We start from the raw sequence: 16,494 nt of genomic DNA, 5'->3' as shown, positions 1-16,494 counted from the left end.
CTTGTCGTTCAAGAAATCCCTCATTGCATTGACAAGCCACTCCTCATTTTTTATTTCAGTGCTGGCATACTCGACCTTCATTTGAGAGAGTATGGTGCAGAGTCTGCAGACTGCAGAGTATCGACCTTCATTTGAGAAAGCATGGCGCATAGTATCTTTATCATTTCAGAACAGTGCTAAGCATGGCATGGTCGAAGAAATGCCGGTTCGAGCTTGTTTAATCATGCAACAAGAAGAAGAATAATCAAGCCCCCTTTGTCAGGGACTTGACTATTCAACGCAGGCAGATGAACAAATACCACAAATGCAATAAATACTACAAGGTTAACCAAAGGAAGCATCAGAACAGTGTTGCTTGCCTTGGTTATATTTCTGTGAATAGAAGGGTGGCAAGTTCAGTATCTCTTGAAGTACTATATCAATAATACACTTGTCCATGTCCAGGAGCAAAAGCTTCATGTGAAGTAAATCTATTAACCAAGGTTTCAAAACAGCCGAAGCTTGATGCAAGTCCAGCTCAATGGCTGTCAGTTCAAACATTCACAAATATGATGCATTTGTACAGAATGTTAAACATGTGGATTCGCAAATATACAAAAGTTATGATCATATAAGTGCTATTAAGAAAAAAAAGTTTATGCGCATTGCGCACCTATATTTATGAGACATAACAAGAACTTCTGGCAGCTGCCATTAAGTAAGGTTTCTTCCAGCAATAAAGAGATAGGTTTCAGAAACCTGTCATGCACTCCAATTCTGAAATAATTGGGTGAACCAGTCTCACGTGTTAATGCAGGGACAGAGGAAGCCAGTAGGAGCCATTTTTTTCAGCTCCAACCACCCAGTTTATTTTCTCAGGCGACTTCAGTCTGGCTTCACTAGTGAAGCTGTTAAGAGTTTTAGCGTTTGGTACAGCTACAACAGAAGCTGCTGCAGAAGCCATTGAAGAAGCTGTACCAAAGGGCTGCTGAGTTCAAGCGAGCTCTGCCTATTTCCCAGACTCCTGACCTCATTCTGCAAGCACAGATTGATGTGCGGCCATGAGAACTAGTTTTTTACCATCTCAAACTCTAGAAAGTTAACAAAGGAGCATTGTCTGTTGGAGAGAAAAAAACAAAATCTTTGCATGGAGCTTATACATTGATGAGGTTATTGACAATGTCTTTTGTGAGTAATTTCCATTCAGCTTAGAATATTTTATTGACTGGTGAGATGATGTTTAGCAAGGATCACTTTCAAAATATATAACTTTATAAGGTCATATAAATAAAAAACACTGAAAATAACAGTAAATTTAGAACTTTAAGAGTGAAATCCCATTTCTAAAAGGTTATGGATCTATAAATAGAGGCCAATTGGCCAAAGCTTATATGAACTGATATTTAAATATGCCATTGCAACAACCATTACCTGGACAGGAGAAGAAACTAGAGTCACTGATATTTTTTAATGCTTTAAAATAAAATTTGCTTCCATTCAAATAAACAGTAGTACGTACACCATCACATATTTAAGTCAATAGTTTTCTTATTGAAATGGAAAAAAAGGTTAAATAAAACAACCAGCAAGACCTGCTGGAGGGAATTATATGCTGTCGGAATTGATAACCAGATATTGAAGAAAAAAGGTATACACAAAGGTAGACTAAAAGATCTCGCACAATGTCAGATTAGTAAATAAAGTGCAAAGCTATATTAGAATGGACATCCATGGCTAGCACAAGAACATGAAAAATGAATGTAGTGCCCATTGGTCAATACCTTAGTTAGCCGTCTTGAAGAAGATCCAAACCAGGACTCGAAGTCATTTCTTGTCCAACTCCTAGCCCTGAAGTGTTGAAGAAGAACCAGGCTGGGGTTGAAAGCTTCTTCTTATCCTCCTCATGCCCCTGCATTTCTATACCTGCATCATCTTTTATCATCTCTGCAACCTGAAACCTGTGTAAAGCAGGTTTAGGGTGGTTAGGAAGCATGCTGGCTCCAATTCGAATAGCAGCCTCTAATGCTTCCACCTCTTCAATTCTTGCACCTTGACAGTGGATATTGACAATGAGCTTCCTAAGGGCAGAGAGGTAGCGGATGCCACGATCAGGATGACCAAATCTCCTTGAATTTTGTGCCTCGTGCGCTATGATTTGGAATTCAAGAGTATCGAGCATTGGCATGGCTCCTCCTTCGAACATCAGACTTGTCCAACCGCTAAAGTTGAACTTCTTCAGACATTGGAAGCTGCTGCTGGAAACGATGCAACTTGCCCAAGGGCCACCTATATTAGAGTGTAACTTTAGGAATAGTAAGGAAGGAAAATCCCCAAGGATTTTGAGTGTTTCCTGTGAATCTTTAACCTCAATGTCTAGGTAAGTGAGATTGGTGAGGGAGGCCATCCATGCAGGAACCTTGCTGAGGTACCATCCTTTGATCCCTAATTCCTGAAGGAGATGAGGAACTGGGGACCAAGAGTCCAGTAAGAAGTCTAGCGACCAGGGACTTATGAGCGTTAAATATTGAAGATTGGACCTGCCTAATTTTCCTAGCAATAAAACCAGATTATCGGTATATATATTTTTATCCCTATGCTGGGTACCAACGCGCCAATCCAATCCAAGAGTTCTCAATTTGGTCAAGCTGCCCAGCTCTTGTAACATGGTTATTGAGGTAGTGTAGTCCACAACTATAAGTGACAGAAACTCTAGGGCTTGCATGTTCCCAATTCCCTCTGGCAGTCTGACACGATGAGCAATTAACCATTTCAAACACCGAAGTTTAACAATACTTGCAGGCAATTCACTTATATTAGGACAGTTTAGAAGATCCAATACAACCATAAACTGCAGCTCTCCTATTTGTTCTGGAAGTGCAATGATATTGCTTGCTTTAATTCGGAGGTATCTTAGCTGAAACAACTTCCCCACATCTTCAAGATAAGAGCTATCAAAATTTTCGTTACCATCTAGATCAAGCACTCTCAGGGCCTGAAAGTCTGAAAGAGGATGCATTTTTTCAGAGTATCTGAAAATATTCAGAGATCTCACATGAGTAGTAACCATGGAATATGATGTCACAAGTTCTTGACTATGGTAGTCTAGTGAGAGTCGGTGAACTTTGACTTGTGAGGCCAACATTTGTTTTCTTTCAGTAATGATAGAGATGAAATTTTCTTGAACTGCCTTGCATGTAATGAAATCAAGAATCATATCATGCACCCGGCATGAATGTACTCTACCATCATACTGGTAATCTACTGGTTGAATCAAGCTTCTGTTTATAAGTTCATTAAAATAGCATTCACCTTCATCCTCTAACTTCCTTCCACCATGTGCACTGATGAATCCTTCTGCTACCCACCTTCTTACCAAATAATCCCTCTTGATCACATAATCTTCTGGAAGCATACTTAGATATAGTAAACATGTCCTTAAATGGTGAGGAAGATGGTTATAACTGAGAGAAAGTATTGTGTTCATTTCTTCTACATCCCAATTTTTCTCAAGTCCTGAACCAATAGAATTACAAACCTTTAACCAGTCAGCTCTGCTATATGATTTAGTGGTCAACAAACTAGCCATAGTAATGATTGCCAATGGTAAACCACCACATTTCCTAATTATTTCAATTGACACCTCATTTAGTTGGTGAGGGCATTTATCCTCAGAGCCAAAAATTCTTCTAAAGAATAGCCTTTTAGAGTCATATTCATTTAGCATCTGTAATTCGTATACAAGGTCATAGTGAGGGGAGGAACATGACCTGGCAACAGTACGAATTCTTGTTGTCACTATTATTCTACTGTCATAAGTATTCTCAAACAAAGCAAATCTGATCGTGTTCCACACTTGGGTGCTCCATATATCATCAATTACAATAAAATACCTATAAAACAAGATAAAGCTATGACTCAGTTGAAAACCCTAGACTGATATATGCATGGTATAGTGAGGAAAGTGTGATAAAGCCTCGTATCACCATTCATAGTCCTAACTTAATATATTATGGAGAATTTAATTCCTAGTGTTTGTTGTAATTGAATTCCTATATAAGAACAGGAATGCTAATTTCAGGAGAATCTTGACAATTTGATGTATCGGTTCATATCTGACTTGTGACATGATAATAAAAGGTCATTATAACTGGTGGTAACTTGAAATAATGCTTCAGTGCAGATATAAATCATAAAAATACTAACTAACTGAAAGAATGTTTAGAGAATTTGCTTGGACAGAAAAAGCCAAAGAGTATCCAAGCAAGATAAAGTAAATTTAAGATACCTCTTGTCCTTTAGGAAATCCCTCAACTCACTAATAAGCAATTCCTTGTCACTAAGGCTGGTACCGTCGCAGTCATCCTTCTTTACTTGTGATAGTATGGACCGAAATATCATCACCATGTCAGGATTTTGGGACAATGACACAAAAGCTTGGCAATCAAATTGCTCAGCAACCTTTCGGTAAACCTGATTCGCTATGGTAGTCTTTCCTAATCCTCCACACCCAACAATAGACACTACCTTCATCCCCTGCTCCCCATCACCAAGTAGCTTGATGATCTCATCTATGGGAACACTGGTACCAACAAGGCCTCCCAATTCCGCATAGAGAGCTGGCAACCGACGGTCAACAGGCACAACATTAACGCTAGAGGAATTAACTGCATCATCAATCTTGTACCTCTTCCTTCTGTGTCCCGCCTCGACAATGCGATCCCTGAGCTCCTGAATCTGCTCGGCAGTCTCATGGCCGGTAACAAGTTCCTTCACTCTCTGAAGATACCCCAAGAAGAACCCCATGACTCCACTAGGCCTCTGCGGTCCGCTGCGCAGCTGGCGCATGTAGTCGTCGACACAGTCCTCGATGTCGTATGACATCTCCCTCACCTGGTTCATCCACTCCCTCGTCTGCAGATCAAGCACCTCCATGTCGGCCAGCCTCTCGAGGAGCACGTTCATGCTGCTCAGCTCGTCCTGGAGGAAGCTGATCTCACGCCTCATGCCCTTCTGCATCTGGTAGTCCTCCCTCAGCAGGTCAGCGAGCTTGGCGAGGAGGGAGCTCATCACCCCCGTCGCGGCACTCACCATGATCCCATCCATTTCTGCTTCCTTTGCTTCAGAGGAATCGATAATCTGACAACCTACCGAGCAACTGTATGTTGCTAGATCAGTCAAGAACCAATAGAGCTGCTATAGTTAACTGCTTGCTGAGTTGCTGCTACCCATATTTGCTTGATCCAGACAGTAATTTCAGGTATCCACGAAAAATCGAAAATTGCAAGCTTTCAAAGTGTCAGAGATATCAGAGTAGGCCCATCAGGAGCAGAGAACAGCTGACTGTGTTTCCCCCCGACGATCTGCTAGATGGTTCCTGCAATTTCAGAAATGTACAGAAATCAACACCCCATCCCCAAATTCCCAAACCAAACTCTATACAGAAATCAAAATCGATGAGAAGCCAAGGGAAGTACGCACGGCACCTCCTGGCGTCGCTCGAGCGCCCCGCGCTCGCGGCCTCGCAAAGGGAACGGAGACCGCCGCCTCCTCCTCCTGCGGTGGGCCGGCAGCGAGGAAATGCGATGCACGGAGGCTCGGAGAAAGGAGCTGGCGGCGCCAATCGGAGGCGAGGAGAAGGGGGATACGGAATCACCCGACCGAATCCCCGCCTCAGTCAACGAGGTCGCTACGTGGAGGCGCGAATGCGGGGGCAGGCAAGAAAAATCAAACCCGCGTCCGGTTGGGGGAGCCGGGGGGAGATGGAGATTGGTTGGGACTGGGAGGATACCAAAAAGCGACCCGGGCCACGCCGTCGCTGCGCCGCCGCCGAGCCCCGCCGCGCGGCGGCGCCGCTCTCTCGTCGCCTCGCGTCAGGACGAGTGGAGTGGGAGGTGGTTGCATGTAGGCCCACGGGATGGTCGGGCCCACATGTCACTGGGCGATAGTGGCGGCGTCGAGGAGGGGGGTAGGTGGGTGGACAGCAACGTTTGCCACCACCAAGGCACCAACACCCACCGGTTGGTCTCGGCGATTCCTACGGGCCGGAGTGGCGGCGCCGCGCGTTCATCCCTCCCCTTGGAATCTTCTGGCCCAGGTGAGCTAGTGATCCGTTCTTCGCCCTGCTTCCTCCCCTCCGTATCCTTCCGCCTGCCTTCCCGCCAGAATCCGCCCCGCGGGTCGGGCTTGCCGGCACGCGCGCGAGGTGTTCGACGCTTTGTGCCACTGAGCACGAGCGCGCACTTTGGGTCATTGAGCTCATTTGTTGCCTCGTCTGCTTTGCCAGGTGCGTATGGTATGGCCGGCCTGATCGGAGCGCGCGCAGGCCCGGGAAGTTTGCTGCCTGTTCGTTGGTCGTCCGCCACCGCTCGGCCGCCACCGGCTTCGAAAGTGGCTGTTCGGTTTGCAAGCCCGCTGTTTCGCTCTGCTAAGGTTTGCAAGAGCCGTGGTTTAGTGGCAGCAGCACTGGAGGTCTCCAAGGACGGTGGCACGGCTGTTCTGGCCAATCGCCAGCCCTCCAAAGGTTGTTCCTTTTTTCTTATTCAAAGCCTTCCAGAGGTGTTTAAGGTAGAACAGCTGATCAGTGTCAGTCTCAGAGTTAGTAGCTACACCGTGAGTTGGGAGTAACTTGCTTGTATTGCTTGTCTACGTGTTTTCAGGGGTTATCGAGACATTGCAGAATGCCGATGCAGTGTGTTTCGATGTCGATAGCACAGTCATCCAGGATGAGGGTATCGACGAGCTTGCCGATTTCTGTGGGGCAGGAAAAGCTGTTGCCGAATGGACAGCGAAGTAAATTCTCCATTGTGTAGGTTTATTCATCTGGTTTGTTAATTTCATCAGAAGATCTGACATTGCCTTATTGTTGCCAGAGCAATGACAGGGACTGTTCCATTTGAGGAGGCTCTGGCAGCCAGGCTGTCTTTAATCAAGCCATCTCTCTCCCAAATTGAGGAGTGCTTGGTGAAGAGGCCGCCAAGGTATGCTTGCCTAGTCCTAACTTCTGTTGATCTAGATAGTAGATAGTATTTCAGTGCAGTGTTTCTCCTTCCTATTTTGGATCATATTAGATTCTGTACTTCTGCTATTTATCTTTCGGAAATAGTGGATATGTGCTATAGGTGTTTGTCCTTTGTCCGTTTAACCCCTTATATCTGACTCTGAGCTTCTAGAACAGAAAGTGCTTTTGGGTTCATTTAAAAACAAAAAAGAACGTGCTTTGGGGTTCGTTAAAAAAAATAAATTGCTTTGGGATGCCAATTGTTTTTACCCATTTTCAATTTTTAGGCCCAGAAGAAAACTGTAGCTATATTGAACCAACAAAAGTATCACTTTTTGGCTAATTTGACTTATGCCTTATGTAATGATGCCCTAAAATTTTTCTGACTACAGTGCAAAACCAAGATAGAACTCATTCAACATTTTTTTCCCACACTGCAACAGAAGTAACTGCGACTTACATAAAAGAATTATTCATTTTCTTTATCCAATGACAGAATTAGCAAAAGCAGTGATCTTTTATTTGCAGGATTTCTCCAGGAATGGCTGATTTGGTTAAGAAGCTAAAAGCTAACAATACTGATGTGTTCCTTGTGTCAGGAGGCTTCCGACAAATGATCAAGGTAAGTACATTATTCCACTCTACAGCACCACTTCGGTAGTCCTGTAATATCATACCATGGTTCATTTTTGCTGCCTTTTATAAGATATTGAAATTTTGTGCTTGTATTATTATGAAGTTGGAGCAAACTTCACTTTGGGGTTTTATTGTTTGTTAGAAATATATTGTTTGTTCATTGTAATAACAAACAAGGATGCATCTTCTGCTAGAAAATCTAAATACGTACAATTTCTTTAACACAACTAGACTATATTTGTAGCGCGGAACTTTTTTAATATTGTGGGCATGTGATTTTTTTTTTATCTATGTGTTATTTTTAAATGATTCCATTAAGAACTCATCGGTTTTTTGTTTGCCTTTTCTACAGCCTGTGGCATCTGAGCTTGGTATTCCTGCTGAAAACATAATTGCAAACCAAGTTCTCTTTGGAACTTCTGGGGAGTATGCTGGATTTGATCCCACAGAGCCCACTTCACGCAGTGGGGGAAAAGCACAAGCAGTGCAGCAAATAAAACAGGTCTAGTTAAACTGTATAGCTTTTGGTTGCATTTTCTACTTCTTATCCACCTTGCTGACCTTCTTTCTTTGTGTTCAGAACTACGGCTACAAGACGGTCATTATGATTGGAGATGGTGCAACTGATCTTGAGGTATATGACTGGATGATGCCTTTGAAATATCTATCTTGACAATAGATGTGTAGAATGACAATGTTTTATTGGGTAAAGGGAAGTTATCTACATTTATATGGTCAAAAAGTTGCTTCCTTGTTGATTGATTGATGAGGCATGCAACTCGCCAAAACATTTCACTTTTGTGTTTTTCAGTCAGATCTCATAATGTTGATTCTGCTGTTCATATGGTGGGACCAAAATATAATTTATCTTGATGTAGCAATGAGTGAGTCAAAGAGTTAGTTTTGCTCTTGGCCTGTCCAAACTCCAAAAAAACTTGTTTTTAGGCTATTTACACCTGGCAGCTCTTCTTTAGTGAATATTTCAGCAAAGGAAATAATTAGAGAATGGCGTATGCAACTTAGTGATATGAGAAGCTACTGATCTATCTGTGTATAGCAATTTAGTTACAATACTGTAGCATAAAACAATGTATACAGCTACATTAATTTGCCCGTGTCTTTGCAGGCCCGGCAACCTGGTGGAGCAGACTTGTTTATCTGTTACGCCGGTGTTCAGTTGAGGGAGCCAGTTGCAGCAGAAGCCGACTGGGTTGTTTCCGACTTTGAAGAGCTAATTACCAAGTTGCCATAAGTTGACTACTTACCGCAATTCTGAACCTTCCATTTTTGATGCTGAGCGGTGAAATAATTGCAGCCACATTTCAAGCTGTAGATTTCAGTAGCAATTATTGGATTTAGCTGAACTATCTGGTTGCTTGTAAGTATTTGTTATTTCATCCCACTTTTTTTGGATGGTCCTGAACTGTTCTGATATTGTGATTGAAGTATCTTTTAAGCAACTGTTGAGTATGAAATTAATGAATTGCATCACATTTGAAGTGCTGAATCACACCTTTGGTTTATGCAAAGGTTGTGGACCTCTCTGTCAAACAGTGCGTATCTTAAAACATAATGATGTATTGTGCGTTACAATGGCCTTTGCGTTAGTCAGGATCATTAAGCCATGGATTCCTCCATCTGACCTAATGCAGCGTGCCTTTATTTCTTTTTTCTTTATCTTTTGCTCTCTCTCTACTTTTTTTTTCCTTTTCCATTATCTGCTTTTTTATATTCTTTTTTTTTTTGCCACGGTATACCTAACTCTGGGAAGAACCTTGTGGTTGCAACAGATGGATAGAGATGTATGGTAGTAGCTGTAGTTAGCAGCAGATGCCACATCCCTTTCTCCAACTTGTGGCCAGCCTCTTTGGTCTCGGATGCTTTACTCCAACCACAAGCTATCAGCCACTGATTGTGCTTTAGTTCGAGACTCATCAGCTTTGCACCTGCCGTATCAAACTATCCTGCAGTCCACTACAGTGCAGTGGCTCATGACCATCAAAGAGATGCCACCTCTTTGTCTTTTGCAATATGTGTGTAGCACTAGCACCATCATTCATACATTGGTACCCCACTTGAGTTTCACTAATAGTAGTAGAAAAAATTACCCCACTTGAGTTTCACTAATAGTAGTAGAAAAAATTAAGAGTGTCGATCGAGAACAAACAATTGAAGAGGCAACACCATGTATATGCTTCAGTTATCTTTGTTACTGGAGCTGCTATATAGCATGGCGAAAATGGCAGCCATGGATGAACACCCCAGTCTAGCTAGAAGGGATTGTCGTTTTGAGATACGTGCGGTCGCCACATTTAGTTTTGGCCATCAATATTCAAAGCAAAATTTTAAAACGGCATGGCTATATATTTGTCTTCTTTTTTTGAGAAGTATATAGACGCGTTTTGAGGAGCACACAGGGGTACAAACTGACAAAAGTGCGCAACTACTAGTGGCTCTTTTTAATTTTTTTTAAAAACTTTTGTTTAGATCAAGGGCTTGCTTGAAGGAGAAGAGTTTTGAAACGAGAATCCTCTTGAAACAGGAAAAGGAAAAGGCTCTCGACAGCCCAGTTAACTATGTGGCCATTGGCCTGCTCGCTTCAGCTTATAAGCCGGCTGAAAAGCTGAAACGGCTGATTTGTTGTGAGAGAAAAACACTATTTGGTGGCTGATAAGCTGGCTGAATATCATCCTTGCTGTAGTTACTAAAGATCTATATATATAACAAAGGGATTGAAGTGCAAGAGAGTATGACCAATGTTTCTTTTCTTTTTTGCAAAAACTCGTGCTCACAGTTCACGTCGATGCCTTGCTTCGGATGAAGAGTTTTCGAAATCCAAATCACTCCGGGTTTCGTACGATTTGGGACTAATTTGCGCCGGAACGTTCATTCATCTCTCTTTCACGCGCCATGCACCAACCAAAGCCGGCCGGGGTCGGTCGATCAATGGAGCCACCGAAACACCCCCTCCCTCCCATCATCTCCTAATCATGGCGACGCGCCGCCAACCGAAGTGGAAACTTCCACATCGCCGCCCGCGCGGGCCCCACCGCCACCGACGCCACGCCCCGCGGGCTCCTCGCCGTCCGATCCCCTGAGATGCCCAAACCGACGGCCACGATGCGGCGGCGCGTCGGCGGCGCTCGCGCGCTCCCTTCTTCTATTAATAGCAAGACCCTCCGGCGAGCAACGGTGGCATTGCACAGCCACTTCATCTTCCTCCCCTAGAACTGCAAGAAGGTAGCTTGGAGGATGGGGCGTGGGCGGGGCGTGAGCTACGGCGGCGGGCAGAGCTCGCTGAACTACCTGTTCGGCGGCGGCGACGAGGCCCCCGCGGCGCGCGCCAAGCCGGCGGCCGCGGCGGATGAGCAGAGGGTGACGGCGACCGCGGCGGATGAGCAGAGGGTGACGGCGGCGGCGGCGGCGGCGGGCCACGACGATGAGAAGCTGAAGGGGATCCCGGCCGGCGTCCGTGGCAGCCAGACCAACAACTACTTCCGGGCGCAGGGGCAGAACTGCGGCAACTTCCTCACGGTCAGCCGCCGCCGGCTCTCGCTTCTTCTCAAGTTTCTGAACTTGTTATGCACCCAATATCTTTTTGCTGACATCGACACATCGTCGACGATCGCCATGGTGCGCATGACAGGACCGCCCGTCGACCAAGGTGCACGCCGCGCCCGGCGGCGGCTCGTCGCTCGACTACCTCTTCGGCGGCGGCGCCGGCAAGTGATGGGCTGATGGCAGCTTCCCCGGTTCAGGCTACTTCAGAGCTGAGCTCGCTCGAGAACGCCGTCTACTTCGCATGCTTGATTTCAGTAGCTCATCGTAACCTGCTTGTTCCACGGTTAATTTCCAAGAGAATTGACCCGCGTGTATCTCTGTAACCTTCTTCATTGCTGTCTGTCTCATCAGTACCCTTTCTGTGACCTGTAGCTCTGCTTGTATGAGTGTCAAAAACTGACCCATCCTTCCGTCAGCAACAAGCCTTGCCTGTTCTTGGGTTTGGTTCATCAGAATTTTTATCCAAGTGTTAAATTACTCATATGATCCAGCTTCTGTGAAAGCTTGACATTGTCCATGCACTAGCCGATGGATAAATAGTACTGCAGGTGCACACTCTGCATAAATGGAGTAATTACTTCAGCTTCCAACTTTTTAACCTGCCAGGTCTTCTGAAATAAGATGTCACATGTCACCTATAGGCAGAATTCTTTATGGCCCCTCACCACCTAGCAGGTACTGCAGAGTGGAAATTTCAGCACAACTAGTTTCCCCGATACATAGAACGTCTCAGGTGAACATAAGGACCTTCTTGGCTTCAAAAGGATGGAGCAACTGAAGGACCATTTTAGCTTACAAACAAGGCACGCCATCTTCAGAATAAACCCATGGATTTTAACAAACGTGCATCGCAGAAGCCGCGAAAAGGAGACAAGAAAAAGGGGAGCATCTCAATAGTACTCCATCAAAGTACACTCACTTCTGATCTATCACCAATGGATCACAATTTGCAACACCGCAGAAGCAAAAGCGTCACAAATTCGATCTACAATGCCAGAATGTCATTATCCGAAGCCAAATAATTATTGCAACCACCACCAGAACCGAACCGTGGGCCTTCATATGATTATATCAACATAGGTCGTGAATTTACAGCTTTCCGATGATGCTATCACCGAGAAACACAGCGCCTCTAAGCCTTGTCGAGGCAGGGGCGCAGACAGGTGAAGGGGAAACCTTCACCTTCTGACTATTTGGAAGAAATCGTAAAAGAATGTCTATGTGCACCGATCCAGAATTTCAAGAACACTGGTATGGCAAAGAGCGCAATACCGATTCAATATTTACAGGGTGTATTTACAGAGAGCTTGCTGCGGCTAGACCACCTGTGTTTTCAGACCGCCATATGAGGTTGTTAATCCAAGATGTAGACTCCAGCCAGATGATTAAGTTGTCTCGTCAAATTCCATTTTCTGCATTGGATTACAAAGTGGGAGGTCAATTAATAGTCCATCCAAGAAAAATAGTGTGAAAAAATAATTAGAGCCATCAGCTATACGCATTTCATTTATTGGAGGTTACTGCTTACAGGCCAGCTTACTAATCAACGAAAATCAGACACAACAACTGTCATACTTCTTTAGCTTTTTAATTATTAAATAGTCAAAATGCAGTGAGTGGGCATAATTCTGACTTAAAAAAAGATCTGCATCAAATTCGTAATGCACACATTATCATCCCAAGGCCACTTTTCTACAGGTTTCTGGCGACGTATTTCAGTTTAGTTTTATACAATTCCAACAACATAACATGCAGACTAAAGGAGTAAATTCAGGCTAGTGACTTCATAGCAGAAAATGCAAAATACTTAAGATGTGGTAATAATAAATTACAAGGATAAAGCAACCAAATTACCTTTCCACATACAGGGCATGCCTCACTTCTTTCCATCCATTCATAAATACAGCCAAGGTGGAAATGGTGTGAGCACTGCATTACTATCCTAGGATTCTCAGAAGTATAATCTGCATTGTAGTTATGTTTCATATAAGAATAGTGAGAATACGAGTATAAAATGTTGAGAGAAAAATGTGATGCTCATACAAAGTTACTCTCAACATCACATTTCCATTAACTGGCAAGAATCTAGTATTGTTGCAGGGATGTAATGAAAAATCTGTTTACCACATACTTCAGGAAATTTAGTTATCATTTTGCAAACTACTAAACACCTTTCCAACATACTGAAGATAAAAGTTAAGTAATGTAATAATACCGTCAAGACAGGTTGGGCAGACATCTTCATCTTCAGCAGTTGGGGAAAAGTAGCTAAAGTAACTTCCATGTTCCTTGGGTGGCACCTTATCTCCATAAGCAGAGCTGCATATCTTCATTTTTGTGTCATAGTTTGTTTTACTTGCCTTGTCTATTCTACTTGGTGTCTCCATTTCCTCCTCATCATCATTTGCTCGAAGTGGTTCTGACTCCTCTGGGGAATGGCTTGGGGTTTCATGCCTTAACCAGTTACGAGCAGGAGGTGAAAATCGTGGATCATCATAGGGCAGCGGTCTTGGGGGTGAACGATATGTATCAAAGGAACTTTCAGCTGAATCAACAGGAGTGGCTTCTATAGCTTGAGATACAGAATGAACTGCTCCAGCTCGGAATAAAACAGTGTACTGAAAACAAGAGAGAAGATTAAAATGCAAATATTTCCTACCTGTATAAACTCAATTTACATAAGTTATTTATTCTATCAGAGAGTAAACCAGTATGATAAAGTGTAACATTTGTTTTTTGTATGATTTCCCCATGCTTGCTATCAGACAAACACACCTATATTTAGGATAAAACACATCTGTTACTACAGTAATAACTGAGGAACAGTGCACATTAGTATAGAGTATGATCATCAATTTCGGACAGCTACCAAAACAAGAAACATAATATTACCAATGAGAACATTATGCTACATAAGTTGTCACGAATTCATTCCTCCGGACAAATATCACATTGCATCATTTTCTTTTGAAATATTCACACAGGATACCATCGCATATTTGGGTTTAATTGAAACACTTAATAAAGTTCTATATTCACAATGTACAATGATGGCTACCTTTGTTGCACCGATCAACTGAATTCAGAAATATCAGCTAATGTTTCTCATCCTAACTACAGCATTTGCTCACTAGTCAGTACTCACTAGAACAAAATTCAGTGTGTAAGAAATCAAGCAAACAAGGTGAGAACAGCATACCGCATTGATGAGCTGCTGGGTAAAACATCTGAGGCACACACAGTTCCTAAACGCCGAGGACGTGTGGTTCCCATGGTCGTCGGAATAATCGGGTTGCAGGCAAGAACAGAAAGCTCCCATAATCCAAGGAAACCTCACAGAGGAGTTCCTTAAGCAGAACTCCTCGAGTCCAGCCGACCAGGTACCAAATGCTCAAAGGCAGCAAACTGATGCACAATCCGAATGCCCCCAAAAATCCCAATTTGGTCGCTGCTGTGCTGAGGGACGTAGGAATGAAGGAGTTGGTCGTCGATACCTATCAATGGCAGGCAGAAAATAAGGTCATTTCACAGCAAGTGTTGGCAGGACATGCACACAAAAATATCTGAAACTGACAACAAAGTTTCATCGTTCTGCAAGATAAGACTTGGACGCAAAGCTTGTGCTAAACGAGCCCCAAAATCCCACCCCCATAATCCCCATCCCACGGTATCCGTGACAGAACAGACAGCTCAGATTGGTAACGCAACACCACAATTCATCCCATTTGACGCAAAAAAAATTGAAAATCATCAGGCCGGCTGCACCCCAATCGATTCCAGTGTTTATCAATGAAATCATTCAATCGTACATCACGAGAATCTCGCCTCCCTGAAAAATCCCACCATGACGCAACGAAGCTCACCGGAGATTCCCCCCCAAACAAATCAAAATCCTACCTTTCCCGACTACCCCGCCTCCCCCACGCAACCCCAATACGCACGTCCCCAGCGAAATCAAGAACCGACGAGCGAAGGCGAGATCCGGGGAAAGAAAGAGGAACGAACGAGAAGGGGAAACGGCGGATTCAGGATTCACCTGCGAGAAAGAAGAGGGGGGCGCGCGGCGACGGACGACGGGTTTACGGAAACCTCCGGAGCCCCGGGGGAAGGAAGGAAAGGAAGGAAGGGGAAGAGGGGAAGAGGAATAAAATCCGCGGCGTTGACCGATAGGCTAAGGAAAGGAAGATCCCAGCGTGTCGGGCAGGCGGCCAGATGAGATTGGGGGCGCGCTTCGGTGGATTCGGCCGGCCGGCGCGGTTCCTGCTGTCGCCTGCCTTGTTTGCTCGTTTATTATAGGTGGAGGCGGCTTATCGGGTGCCTTCGCGAGAGGCCCGCGGACCCGGTACGCACCGCGCCGGTGCGGTGGCAGCGGCGCCGACGGCGACGGGAAGGTGGGGAGGAGACGAGGCTGCGGCTCCCGCGTTGACTGCGTCCGCGGGGGGAGGGTGGTGGTGAGGTGAGGTGAGATTCTCTTGCTTCGCTCCTTCCTCGCGTCGGCGCGGCGGCTCTAGGAACAGGGGAGGAGAGGGAGGACATCGGAGGGAAGGATTTGGTGGGGTGGGCACCGACGCGTGTCGAGCGATCACCATGTGAGGTGGAGGGAGCTTCATCATGCGGCATTGCGGCGTGCCGTGGGCGGTGGGGGTAGAGTGGACAGTGGAGTGGCAGCGCGCTGTGGCGACGTGGCGTCATGAGATGACGTGGGGGATCGAGGGGCCCACGGTTCGATGGCTGAGCCCAAGGTTAAAAGGTTCTCTGGTTCTAAAATTCCAGTCCCACGAAAAAGGTAGAGTATTAAATATAAATTAATTATAAAATTAATTGCACAGATGGAGGGTAATTTGCGAGATGGATCTTAGTCCATGATTTGATAATGTGATGCTACAATAAATATGTACTAATCATGAATTAATTAGGTTTAATAAATTCGTCTCGCGAATTAGCCTTCATCTGTGTAATTAGTTTTATAATTAACTCATATCTAGTTCTTCTAATTAGCCTTCGAAGATTTGATGCGACAGAAACTTTAGTTCGGACTAAAGAACCAAACATCCCCAAATAACCTTCTAATCGGACTAAATTACAATCATCAAAATGTTTAACTAGCTTAGGTAAATTTGTACATATAAAATTAATGTAACCTTTCCAAACTCTGGAAATTTTCCTATCCACATCAGACTCAAGGATCCAAAAATGGAAACTTTAATCTTTCACGCGGGGTACTGAACAGCTTGAACTTTTGTGTAAAAATCAAAAAAAATTTACTAGCTGCACTCCGTCACTTGTTTCACTGACCATCTAATGACAGCCGGCCGGCGACC

The 16,494-nt window shown here is 44.4% G+C and overlaps 4 protein-coding genes across 7 annotated transcripts; 2 read left to right on the top strand and 2 right to left on the bottom strand.

Annotated features, from left to right (window-relative positions):
- Positions 1 to 443: 443 nt before the first annotated feature.
- Positions 444 to 5,605, bottom strand: LOC101785212 (putative disease resistance RPP13-like protein 3). 3 transcript variants are annotated; one of them, XM_012848523.3, is made up of 4 exons: positions 5,463 to 5,605; positions 4,265 to 5,353; positions 1,761 to 3,869; positions 444 to 1,014 (listed from the first exon to the last, which is right to left on the bottom strand). In XM_012848523.3, exons 2-3 carry the CDS (start codon positions 5,080 to 5,082, stop codon positions 1,766 to 1,768), a joined length of 2,922 nt encoding a protein of 973 aa, XP_012703977.1. In that variant the 5' UTR covers positions 5,083 to 5,353; positions 5,463 to 5,605; the 3' UTR covers positions 444 to 1,014; positions 1,761 to 1,765. The 3 variants fall into 3 exon arrangements, with proteins under 3 accessions (XP_012703977.1, XP_012703978.1, XP_012703979.1); XM_012848524.3 differs by having other exon boundaries at positions 5,458 to 5,597; XM_012848525.2 differs by lacking the exon at positions 444 to 1,014 and having other exon boundaries at positions 3,357 to 3,492.
- LOC101786288 (phosphoserine phosphatase, chloroplastic) lies at positions 5,537 to 9,119 on the top strand. Of its 2 annotated transcripts, none has more exons than XM_004979727.4 (8): positions 5,537 to 6,073; positions 6,263 to 6,499; positions 6,636 to 6,768; positions 6,849 to 6,956; positions 7,505 to 7,598; positions 7,965 to 8,114; positions 8,193 to 8,246; positions 8,739 to 9,115. In XM_004979727.4, exons 1-8 carry the CDS (start codon positions 5,557 to 5,559, stop codon positions 8,862 to 8,864), a joined length of 1,419 nt encoding a protein of 472 aa, XP_004979784.1. In that variant the 5' UTR covers positions 5,537 to 5,556; the 3' UTR covers positions 8,865 to 9,115. The 2 variants fall into 2 exon arrangements, with proteins under 2 accessions (XP_004979784.1, XP_004979783.2); XM_004979726.4 differs by lacking the exon at positions 5,537 to 6,073 and adding an exon at positions 6,099 to 6,181 and having other exon boundaries at positions 8,739 to 9,119.
- Positions 9,120 to 10,792: 1,673 nt separating this feature from the next.
- Positions 10,793 to 11,654, top strand: LOC101784548 (protein SPIRAL1-like 2). The gene is made up of 2 exons (XM_004979721.4): positions 10,793 to 11,146; positions 11,259 to 11,654. Exons 1-2 carry the CDS (start codon positions 10,865 to 10,867, stop codon positions 11,340 to 11,342), a joined length of 366 nt encoding a protein of 121 aa, XP_004979778.1. The 5' UTR covers positions 10,793 to 10,864; the 3' UTR covers positions 11,343 to 11,654.
- Positions 11,655 to 12,177: 523 nt separating this feature from the next.
- On the bottom strand, positions 12,178 to 15,728 carry LOC101784143 (E3 ubiquitin-protein ligase At3g02290). Its single transcript, XM_004979719.2, has 5 exons — positions 15,210 to 15,728; positions 14,373 to 14,667; positions 13,389 to 13,791; positions 13,028 to 13,137; positions 12,178 to 12,585 (listed from the first exon to the last, which is right to left on the bottom strand). The coding sequence occupies exons 2-5, from the start codon at positions 14,490 to 14,492 to the stop codon at positions 12,559 to 12,561; spliced, it is 660 nt and encodes a 219-aa protein (XP_004979776.1). The 5' UTR covers positions 14,493 to 14,667; positions 15,210 to 15,728; the 3' UTR covers positions 12,178 to 12,558.
- Between the last annotated feature and the right edge of the window lie 766 nt (positions 15,729 to 16,494).

Source organism: Setaria italica, chromosome VIII (genome assembly GCF_000263155.2).
Source record: "Setaria italica strain Yugu1 chromosome VIII, Setaria_italica_v2.0, whole genome shotgun sequence".
NCBI lineage: Eukaryota > Viridiplantae > Streptophyta > Magnoliopsida > Poales > Poaceae > Setaria > Setaria italica.
This window is presented reverse-complemented; position numbering and strand designations above follow the sequence as displayed.